At 42.8% G+C, this 11,575-nt stretch overlaps 1 protein-coding gene across 1 annotated transcript; it reads left to right on the top strand.

Annotated features, from left to right (window-relative positions):
* Nucleotides 1–1,298: 1,298 nt before the first annotated feature.
* Nucleotides 1,299–10,572, top strand: Dydc2 (DPY30 domain containing 2). Its single transcript, XM_027939875.2, has 4 exons — nt 1,299–1,333; nt 6,062–6,217; nt 6,530–6,652; nt 10,291–10,572. Exons 2-4 carry the CDS (start codon nt 6,071–6,073, stop codon nt 10,456–10,458), a joined length of 438 nt encoding a protein of 145 aa, XP_027795676.1. The 5' UTR covers nt 1,299–1,333; nt 6,062–6,070; the 3' UTR covers nt 10,459–10,572.
* Nucleotides 10,573–11,575: the final 1,003 nt, after the last annotated feature.

Here is an 11,575-nt window from a genome sequence, read left to right as displayed (position 1 = left end):
AAGGTCCAGAAATGACATGTTATCTTTTGCATTCGCAACAGCAGTGGGGAAAGGAACAAGTATGTGTTGTATGCATAAACACAGTCCAAAAAACTCAAAATTGAAAACAGAAAAGTGACTCAAAAATGGACCTAATTTCCTATTAAGTTGGTATTAGTGTCCTAATCACACAGAGAAAAGCATTATTGCTACTGACTTGGAACAGTCTTCACTGTGCTTCTTCAGTGGGATCCACTCAAAAAACAGTGCTACACAGACATCTCAGGTCATTTGAAGTGAGTAACATGAAAAAGGGAAGGGAGTTCTGCTGCTGCTCCAGAAGGATAACACGTGGGAAGGGGAGAACCTCTGGCCTTAGGGTAAGCCAAGTTCAGTGTGTATCCGTCACAGCCTTATCAGTGGGACCTAAGGGTTGCTTGTTGGGCCTCTCATTTAACATCTGGTCCCTGTCCATGAACCTACAATAGTGCCCATCTCTCCTGCATTAAGTAATGTTGTTTTTATTTGCACCACTAGGGACCTAGGCCACTAAAGCCCTTTCTACAGAAAGAGTTAATTCTGGCCTGAAGAAGCTTCTGCAGCCATTAAAAGGTGGGAGAACCAGCCTGGGGGAGAACTGGCAGCTGAATAAGAAGGTAAGGTACTCAGGCAGAGGTACCAAAGTTAAATTTAAAAAGAGCTGATTCAATTAAATTTGAACTTCAGAGAAACAATAAATAACTTTTATACCATTTTCCTACTAGAAAGCAATCCGTCTATCTGAAATTCAAATTTACATAGCCTTGCAGTATTTTATCAGTATTTTATCTGGCAACCATCAACCTGGGGCTTTTAGGTCACTTTTCCTATTTGGGTCTGCAGAAGAGTCTCTTCCCGGGATCCAGGGATCCTGCTAGGAAGCCGGGAGGAGGATAGGGAGAGAGGGAAGAGGAGGAGGAGGAGAAAAAGAACTAGAGGCACAAGGAGAAGGTGCAGGAAAGGGGGCCTAGAGGGAGGAGACAGAAAAGGGTGGGGAAGAAGACGCAAATGAAGGCAGGGATTGGGAGGAGGAGGAGCGGATCCACAGAGTGGCGACCCACGGAGCTCCCAGGAGTGAACCAACTCTCCCTCGGCCTTTGGGGTAGAGACCTGTGCCGCTCTCAAGGTCCAACCGTGAGAACCGCCTCTGCTAGGCGAGAGGAACCGTTCTGAGAAAAGGGCTCCTCCCTTCTTGGTGCGCAAACCCGGCGCATGCGCCCATCCCAATCTGCTAATCGCGTCCCGGTGCTAGGCAACGAGCGCTCCCCTCCAGGGCCAGAGCAGGCGTCCTCTCGGCAGGGGCGCGCGCGGAACGGTGAGCTGAGCGTGCGTCGTGGGGGATGGAGCGGAAACGCGCGCCCTACGGGAGGGGACTCGCGCGAAGGACAGGGGGCGCGCGGAGGGGAGAGATGAGGAGGCTTGCCACCCAGAAGCTGGGAGCAGGCGCTTGCTGAAAAGAACCCTCAGACCTGGCGGGTGGACCGGCTCTGTGTGGGAGAGGTGAAGGGGCAGCGGACTTTCTGGAAGGAGCCTTGAGGGACTGCCAGACCTAGAAAGCAGGAGACCACAGCCCCTGGGAGAGTCGCTGCATGCTGCATGGTCTGGCAGTGTCACGCCTCCGCACTTTGGTACTTCCTGGTGACCTCCGGACTCTCACGATTGCACTGTAACCGGGCCCAGGCGTGTGTGCAAAATACTTTGCTAACATTTCCTATGTTGTTTTTTGTTTGTTTGTTTGTTTCTTTGTTATGTCAGTTTTTGCTGTATTAGGGATTGAACCCAGGAGCGCTTTACCACTGAGCTACATCTCCAACCCTTTTTATTTTTTATTTTGAGACGGAACCTGACTAATTTGCCCAAACTTACCTACACCTTGTGATCCTCCTGCCTCAGCCTCCTCCGTAGTGTCTGAGTTTACAGACATGCATGACCAGGCCAACTTCCCGGGTTCTGTTTTAATTTATGGGTGTAGCATTACCTGCTAGGAGAGGCATCAATAAAAGCTGGTTGAGTAGTAATTGCCAGAGTGGGCACTGATGAATCAAGGAAACAGAAGCTCTAATCTGGGCCCACACACATCAGAAGATGTATTTACCGAGCACCCACTGTGTGCCAAGCAAAAGGGATAAGTTCTCCCAGTAGGGTTTGTCACACCTAAGCAGTGTGACAGCTACCCAATGAACAGGGAATGGAGAGTCACCCTGGGAATGCAGAGTTGATGGCTCTTCCTCCTGGTATGGACAGTTCTGCAATGACAAGGTGGATTTCTAGGTACAAATCACTTGGGGATTATGTTAAAGTAAAGATTCTGAATCTGTAGCTCTGGGTGGGACCTGAGAATCTGCATTTCCATAAGCCTTCAGGTGATAGAATTCCAGTGCTCTTTTGTCATCAGACCACACTGAGTGAAAAGGGTGCAGAAGATTGTTAATCCTCATTCATTTGTTTAGTTGGGCCACAGATTGGCAGAAAGAGACACCATCCACCCTCCTTCCCACCCTCCACACCTACACCAAACTCAGTGACTTTAAACACAAATTTATTCTTTTAGTTATTGAGGTCAGAAGTCCAAAATGAGTCTTCAGGGCTAAAAGCAAAGTGTCAGCAGCCTTTTGGGGGATCTGGAGGAGAATCCATTCCTGACAACATCACCTCTTCTCCCTCTGCTCTCTCACCATGTTGCCCTCCCTGTCTGACCTTGCTGATCTGTCTTAGAATGAACCTTGTGATTACATTATACTCACTTGGATAATCTACTTCCCATCTCAAGATGCTTAATTTAATCACATTTACAAAGTCCCTTTTGCCATATAAGCTAACATATTTATAGGTTTCAAGTATTAGGACACAGAGACCTTTGGGAGACATTAAATTTCACTCAAATTTTAATTATTCACAATAAAGTTAATAAATTCTACTGTATAATCTACAGTTTGCATTTTATTTATACAATTTTCCCAACAATATCTTTTACAGAATTCTTTTTTCTGTAAAAAAAAAAAAAAAACCTAGTATCATGTGTTTAGTCCGCTTTTCTCTTTATTTGTTCCCTGTCTCTTTTTATGACCTTGACATTGTGGGGCAGGTCGCTTAGAAAACACATCAAGTCCCAGTTTTACCCAAATTGAAGAGTCTTTATTCTGACCAACCAGGACTGCTCCCTGCAGGACCAAGTTGTCTGCAGGAAACAGCCTACAGCCTCAACATTTTAGGATATTTAAAGACAAAAACCACATCCAGGTTGACATAGCAACCAGCAAGCAAGCAAGCAGGATATACAGAAGCTGAATAAAGCCATTAGTGAAAGAATGCAATGTCCTTAATCATATTTTCATTCTCATTCAGTATTTCTCATGGGATTTTCCATAATCATAATCAAAAGAGAAATGGATCAAAGTGACCCTAGTCGAGTACAAGTTAAAGAATACCAACTAACATCTAATCAGTTATTCCCGGATAAGGCACATTGCCCAAGAAAAACGGAGACCAATGAGAACAATTTTACATTGTATAAGAATTGCTATTTTGTGTTGCTAAGTATACTATGCTAGGCAATTAGTAATGGGTACAGAGGTGGGGCTTTCCCATGGGAGAAGCATTTCTTACATGAGTCTAGTCATTGCCCATACAGCCTGGCCCATAATATTTTGAAGAGTATAGTCCAGTTGTAGACTGTTTCTCAATTTACTTTGCTTGATGTTTTTCTCAGTTGGATTTAATTTTACATTTGGACAGGACTTCACAGAAATGTATAATGTGCCATAGGAAGGGCATCCCAGCAGGAGGTATGGGATGTCTTTGTTGCTTCACTGGTGATACTCAGTTTGATCACTTGGTTAAGGTTGTGTTGGCCAGATTGCACCACTATAAAATTTCTATATTTCCCTTTTGAAAAATTAATGCATATTTTTGGAGAGAAACTTTGAGGCCATGTAAATATCCTGTTCCTTATCAAATATTATTTACCTGCTCAGGCAGGATGGGGCATGGCCATTTTCTCAGTGACTCAGGAGGCTGAGGCAGGAAGGTTACAAGTTTGAGGCAATCCTCAGCAACTTAGCAAGCCCCTTAGCAATATAGGGAGATCCTGTCTCAAAATAAAAAGGGATGGGAATGTAGCTCTGGGTTCAATCCCCCAATACAAAAAAACAATTTTAAATAAAATAAACCAATAGTCATTCACCCATTAATGATGTGTTTTAGCACTCCAGCTTGATTCAGTTATACTACAATGGTTATAAAATAGCAATTTTGAAACTTCCATTATTCTTTCCACATATATTAATCAGCATTCTACTCTGGGAAGAAATTTAGTTTTTTCCCTGTTCATCTACATTTGTTTTGGGATGGACTTATGGATACTTTTTTATTCTGAGTTATTTGTGAAACTTATCAGAATAAAAATACAGCCACTTGTGCTAAGTCCAAAGAAACAAATAATAAGTCAGGCTCTCAGGCCGTGAAGGACAGGATCTCACACACATGTGCCTGATAATAGGAACTATGGCAAAAGACTGCCAGAGCCACAGCCTTGCACAAACACCAGTGCAACCTGAAACAGAATATCTCTGCAGGGACATTTGCCCAGCAACAGTCTAATCTTGCACTGATGTCACCCTTGCTATGGATTCTTCATGATCAAGGATTTTTGTTCAAAATATTGATAAAATCCTCCTCTTTTTGCGTTTGTAAACCTCCCCTGGACCTGGGCACTGTTGTGCCCAGCAGTTTGGGAGACCGATACAGAAGAATAGCAAGTTCTAGGCCAGGTGGGTCAGAGACCCTGTCTCAAAGTGAAAGTAAAATGGGATGCAGCTCGGTGGTAGAGCACCCCTGGGTTCAATCCCTAGTCCCACCACCAGCAACCACCCCTTCCCTGGCCTCAGCCTCTGTGAATGCACAGTTTGCAGGTAGCGTATGTTTTCCTGTTGCAGTGCTACTCCTGTATAAACTTAATTTTTGGAGAATCTGTTTGTTATTTAGGTTAACAAATCTATTACACTCATTTATTTATTTTAGTGATCAACGTGTCCCATATTTGGCTGTAGGAGCCACTTGAACATGGCTCCAGGGTCCTCAACCTTTCAGTTCTTTAGAACTCCTTTACTTTCTGGCACAGTGAGTGATCAGGCACTTTAGGCTTTTCCTGTACCTGGCTTGGAGCCAGCTGTTTCTTGAGGAGCTCCAATGCCCTTTTCATGATGAGGGATGTTTGAAAACACTTTCCCAGTGCTCAGGGCTCTCCTTGCTGCTCAAGCATTTGGCTTCTAGGCCCTGCAGCCCCCAGAGCTGGGAAACACTGGTTTTTCCTTTTTAGCTTCACATCTCTCTCTCTCTTTCTCTCCTTCCTTCCTTAAACTGAAAAATGGAGAGAAAGAGTTCCAGGGAGGAATAAACTAAAAAACGCCTCCAGAAAATGCGAAGGCTAGATCTGACCCTCTGTTATTCCCTGGATTCTTCTGGAGTTTAAATATGTAACTTTCAGGAACATGGAGTTTGTCAGGGAGCCAGGTGCTGGAGAGCTTTAGAACAAAAGTCTGCTTGAACATAAGGCCTACTGGCAAGTATACATTTGTTGGTTCTTTTGAGAAGAGTGGTTCTATGGTTTGGATTTTAAATGTCCCCAAAAGCCAGATGCTGCCATTTCAGTCTCTAGCCTGAGGTGCTATAGGGAGATGGTGCAACTCTACAGGGGTGAGGCCCAGTGGAAACCCTTGAAAGGGGACTGTGAGACCCTGACTGCTTCCTCTTTTTCTGTTTGTTTTTGGCCACTATAAGAAGAGCTTCTCTGCTCCACCTGATGCTCCCTGCCATGGTGTTCTGCTGAGCACCCATAGACTGAAACTACTGGCAAATATAAATTCATCTTTATGTGTTGATTACCTCAGATATTTTGTCACAGCCATGGGTAGCTGATGAACATGGGTGAGACCAAGTAACATCTCATATTTATCCTAAAATAAATCTGAATTGGTTAGAATGAATCTGTTTTTAAGATATGATTACCTGTGTACAAGAATGTGTCTGTTTGGATGCTTCCCAGGTCCCCAGGATGGAAACGGAATATCTGAAGAAGTGCTTTGGAAATTCCTTGTCCCAGGCACTGGCAGAAGTGGCAAAGGTTCGGCCCAGTGACCCAATAGAGTACCTGGCTCACTGGCTTTACCATTACAGGAAAATAGCTCTAGCAAATGAAAAGGTGTGTGTGTGTGCAGGTGTGTCTAGGGAGGGCTCAGCTTCCCTGGAGGGACTGGGATCCAAGGCAGAGTCCTGGAGTTGGCCAGGAGGGTTTTGGTTCATTCACCTTCCCAGGATGACTTAGTCTGCAGCTGGAATCCAACTCAGGGGTGTGGAGTTGGTGGGTTTGGAGCTGCCAGCAGGCTAAAGTTAGTTACAGGAAGAAACTCCATATGCTTAAAGGGCCTGGGTCCAGGACTATCCCCAGGGATGGCGGGCCCCCTTATAAGACCTCTTGGTGCTGACCTGACTTGAGCCTGTGACATTACCCCAGAATATGCGAGAACAGATCCAGCTGATGGAGGAATATGAGAACAGCCTCAAGGAAAAGGAAATGGCAGCAATGTTGAAACAAGAAGAGCTTCAGATTCAACAGAAGTGTGAAGAGTGTCACAAGGTAGGAAGGGGGAACTCACCATGGCCCATTCCCATCCCAGGGATGGACTCCAGGAAATCCCCAGGGCAGCCGCCACCACCGTGCTGAGCACACTGAGGCCCCTTTAGTCAACTTTCCCTCCCTGTCCCACATTTATGTCTGAACCAGGTCTTGTCAATGACATAGGGAAGGTTCAAGGCAAATTCATGTTAGATTCAGAAAATGCTACTGATGTTACTGACATACACATCTAGATTTTTTTAAAACAATCTATTCACCTGGAACAAATATTTTTTTTCATGAAATCCTTGAGCCCTTGTTCAAAAATTATTCAGTATTTTTCAGAAACCAAACATGATTGTTATCAGTGCATACTTAATGCATATGATTACATTAACTATTTGGTATATTATTATTATATTCTGCTTAGGTGTCGAGCCTCTGGTGCCTCCTCTTTGAAGCTATAATAATGAACATAAATTCGTAGTTCAGAATAGTTGGAAAAAACTGTACATTCATCACTCTGACAAGCAAATCTTTTATCTCCCACAATCTTCTCTACAATTTCCTAAAAGATGTCCCCTGCCATTTTATGCTTTCCAAAAATTACATTATGCCAGAACAGATAATTCACTTAATGGGGATGTCAGGCTGGAGATCTGAATCTTATTCAACTATCACTACATCCTGTGCATTTGAGTCTTTAGTGCAGTCTGGTACAAGTCACTAACTTTTGCTGGTTTCCAAAACCGACTTTGAAAATATGCATATATTAAACTTATTTTCATTTATAATAAAATGCTCAGCAACCTCATAAACAATAAGTAAATTTATTTTAAAGGCTGAACATATGTAAATAAATTAAAAGAAAGATGGTTTTATGCTATTTTTTGAGGTGATCTAAGGAGCTCTCCCTCAGAAAGGGTTCATGTTTGAAGCAGTTTTGGGGGGATGGAAGAAATGAGGCTCAGTAAGCAGAAGTCACTATCACCCTACTGACAACCCAATCATTTTCTAACACCATGTTTCACTGGTAATAGAAATAAAAATACAAGATGATAGACTCCCAAGTCTCCACCCTAGTTTTGTGGTAGCTTTATTGAAAAAAACTTTGCACACTCTGGTATTTTGAGTCACACTGAGGATATTTTGCACCCTGCAGCAATATTCCTCAGCAAGATTTTGAAAAGCAACAGGTTCGCCTTTCTTTTACCAAGTGTGAGACAAGGAAATTGTAAGGGAAGATGGGAACTGAGAGATAATGCCTGGGCTGTGTGCAAGTTCTCACTTTTAGGAAAGAGTTCATGTGCAAGTTGTGGTTATGAAAATTGATTCCACTTGTTAGAAGGGAATAAACAAAGAGAACTCAACAGGGATTTAAAATAGAGCTGAAAGGATCACCTGCCTGGCAAGGGAGAAGCACATCATTCAGTTCTGAGTTAATTTCCAAGTAGAAGTTGAAAGGGCGAGATAAAAGGCAAAGAGGTAGTGGGAACCAAGATCTGGTTCCAAGTTGGCTCAAGGTGGATTATGGACTATCCCTTGCTATTGGCTACCTGTAAATTTTGCATCACTAGTACTGGTAAATCTGGTTTCAAACAGGCCCAGGAGGGATTTCATGAAATTTCAGCAGTACTGCTAGTTTACACTCAAAGCTTTGCCAGATTTCCCTCCCTTAATCCTTTAAAACCATCTTTGTTTTTGTCTTAACAAGACTTTGTTAATTTTTTTCTTGAGTACCCCAGATAGAATACTAGTCTAGAGGAAGTGTCAAAAGAAGAATAGAAACAGAGTTCTCAGTGTGGCAGAGGTCATTCCAATTACAGGAATCAAGAAGAGCTCCATAGAGTGGGTAACAGTAGAGTCCAGGCAAAGAGAGCCAGCGAGGCTTGACCTATATGGGTTTCTCTTCACTAAACAGAGGAGCTTTGACAATATAAACCATAATTTTGTATATTAGTCAGAAAGCAATTCTTGTTGTTTATAAAGCTCCGAAGCATTCATGTTTTAGGAAAACATTTTCATAAAAATCAATACAGGTATTTGCTGCATAGACTCAATACTTTGAATACAGAAGGGTCTTAAAGATCATGTGACCAAGTGCTTCACCCAGAGCTCTCTGCCCGGTCCCTTAAGGTTCAGTATGGAATGAGGCTCTGAGACTTCTAGGCAAAGATGGAGTGGAGGTAGCCCCTGGGGCTTAGGTTCCAAGGACTCCTACCTCAGCAAGAGACTACAGTCACCTGAAATTGTTTCATAGGTCCCTGAGGGCCCTGCTCATCTTTCCCCCTCTATACTTCAGTTTGGACAATTTCTGTTGATCTGGCTTCAAGTTTGTAGACACTCTCTTTTGCAATGTCCAGTACCCTATGTTAGGATTTAAAAAAAAAAAAATCAGATATTATACTTTTCAGTTCTAGAACTTCTAACTGGCCCCTGCCCTTTTTTTTTTTTTTTTCCCTTTCTCATTTGTGGTACTGGCTGGGGATTGAACCCAGGACCTCACACATGCTAGGCAAGTGCTCTACCACTGAGCTACACCCTCATGCCTTTTTGAAATTTTATTTTAAGAGTCTCACTAAGTTGTCCGAGCTGGTCTCAAACTTGCAATCCTCCTACTTCCACCTCCTGAGTGGTTGGGATTACAGATATGTGCTACTACACCCAGCTTAGTTCTCTTTTTTAAAATAATTTCCATTTTCTTTGCTGATATACTCTTTCAAACAATATGTCCATTTTTCCCCTTAAAATTTTGAAAAGTTTTAATCATTTTTTTTTAAGTCCTTGTCAACTAATTCTGGCATCTGTGACCTTTTCAGGTCTCTTTCAATTGAATACTTTTTCACTAGATTATGGTTCACATTTTCCTACTCCCTCCTACGTCTAGTAATTTTTACTCCTATGCTGAACATTGTAGGTGGTATTTTCTAGGGAGCCTAGACCATGTTGCATTTCCTTTCAAAGGTGTTGAGTTTTGTTCCGGAGGCAGTTAGATCATTGGTGAGTCACTTGATCCTAGCAGATTTGATGGTCTGCTTTGCTATGGCAGCTGTATTTCAGTTTTGTACTTAGTCTTTGGCGTGAAAATAGCAACATTGTGTTCCTGCCATTCTTGAGAGTGTTTCCAGAGTGTGGTTAGCCTCTACTCATGTATTAGTCTGCTTTTTGTCACTGTGACCAAAATACCCAACTAACTTAGGGGAGGAAAAGTTTATTTTGGGCTCATGGTTTCAGAGACCTCAGTCTATGGTCTGCTCTGGTTATAGTTGTGGGCATGAGGTTAAGCAGAACATCATGGCAGCAGGGTGTGATAGGGAAAACTAACTGGACTCATGACAGCTAGAAAGCAGAGAGAGTGTGAAGAACCAGAGACAAAATATAGAATCCCTGAGGCATGTCCTCAGTAACCCACCTTCTCTAGCCATGCCCCACCTGCCTACAGTTACCATCCACCAAGCAGTCCATTCAAATGATTAATCCATCAAATGGATTAATGCACTGATGAGGTCACAGCCCTCATGATCCAACCACCTCTTAAAAGAGATACCTCTGAACTTGCCACATTGGGGACCATGCTTTAACATGAGCTTTGCGGGGGACATTCCTAATTCAAGCCATGACAACTAATACCTTTTTTGCTTTTTTTGTCTCCTATTTAGAAAGTGATTTCCCCTGCTTTCAATCAGGAACTAACAGAACCCTTTGAGGAGGAGGCCTTGGAGCAGGAACCCCTGCCCGGTACTGCCAGTAGAATTCCAGCAATGCCTCAACAATTTCCTCCTTCAGAGCTAGCTGAGGAGATTGAGCAGAACTTGGAATCCCCATAAGATCAAATCACCAGGAGGCTTTGCCCTGTGAAGTTGCTGATTAAAATGCCTTTTGGAGGCTGGGGTTGTGGCTCAATGGTAGAGCATTTGACTAGCACGAGTGAGGCACTGGGTTCAATCCTCAGCACCACATAAAAATAAATAAATAAAAATAAAGGCATGGGCTGGGGATGTGGCTCAAGAGGTAACGTGCTCGCCTGGCATGCGCAGGGTGCTGGGTTCGATCCTCAAGACCACATAAAATAAATAAAATAAAAGATGTTGTGTCCACCGAAAACCGAAAAATAAATATTAAAAAATTCTCTCTTCTCTCTCTCTCTCTCTCTCTCTCTTAAAAAAAAAGGCATTGGTTCCACCTACAACAAAAGAAAGAGAGAGAGAGAAAGAAAAGAAAGAAATGCCTCCTGGCTCCAAATCTCCTTCTTTAATTATAAGAATGGGAAGAATTTGAGTGACCTTTCCCTCAACACTGCAATCCAAGAAAATAGCCCTGGAGGGAGAGCTCTTGCCAACCAAGGTTGCAGGACTCTGAAAGGCGGGATCTACAGGGCCTCTCTATCATTGTCAGGCAGCTAGCCATGAGAACCCTCATCATGTGTAAATCAACTCAGAAAATAAAGATTTTAAAATAAGGAATGGAACTGAGTATTTTACCTCTTGTTTTATCATTTATTTGGAGACTGCCCAGTGAAAGCACATCATCTCTTATGCACATGTCTTAACTTTAGCTGTACTTTGCAGTCAGGCCTCCCAGAATATTTACACATACCCTGGAGTCTATCTGTCATTAATAACAGGTATTTTCCCTCACTGTATATGCCAGTTTGTCTCATGTTTTCCAATTTTTTATTGTAATCAAACACAACATAAAATTTACTATCATAACCAATCCTGAGTGGACTAAGTGTGTTAAGTAAGTTAATATTGGTAGGCAAACATCACCAGTCAGCACTGAGACTCTTTTCATAATGCAAACCTAAGACTCTATGCCCATTGAATGAAAACTCCCATCCCTTCCAGCCCCCAGAAGCCACCATTCCACTTTGTGTATCTATGATTTTGACTATTCTACATGCCTCATCTGAGTCACACAGTATTTGTCTTTTTGTGGCAGGCT

This window comes from Marmota flaviventris, chromosome 4 (genome assembly GCF_047511675.1).
Source record: "Marmota flaviventris isolate mMarFla1 chromosome 4, mMarFla1.hap1, whole genome shotgun sequence".
Taxonomy (NCBI): domain Eukaryota; kingdom Metazoa; phylum Chordata; class Mammalia; order Rodentia; family Sciuridae; genus Marmota; species Marmota flaviventris.
Note: the sequence above shows the minus strand (reverse complement) of the source record. Positions and strands in the feature narration are given on the sequence as shown.

Excerpts from the sequence above, each read along its gene's own strand:
- Dydc2 (XM_027939875.2), top strand. The coding sequence starts at position 6,071 with ATGGAAACGGAATATCTGAAGAAGTGCTTTGGAAATTCCTTGTCCCAG. Across the intron at positions 6,218-6,529 it reads TAGCTCTAGCAAATGAAAAG|AATATGCGAGAACAGATCCA; the intron begins GTGTGTGTGTGT and ends ACATTACCCCAG. Across the intron at positions 6,653-10,290 it reads AGTGTGAAGAGTGTCACAAG|AAAGTGATTTCCCCTGCTTT; the intron begins GTAGGAAGGGGG and ends TCTCCTATTTAG.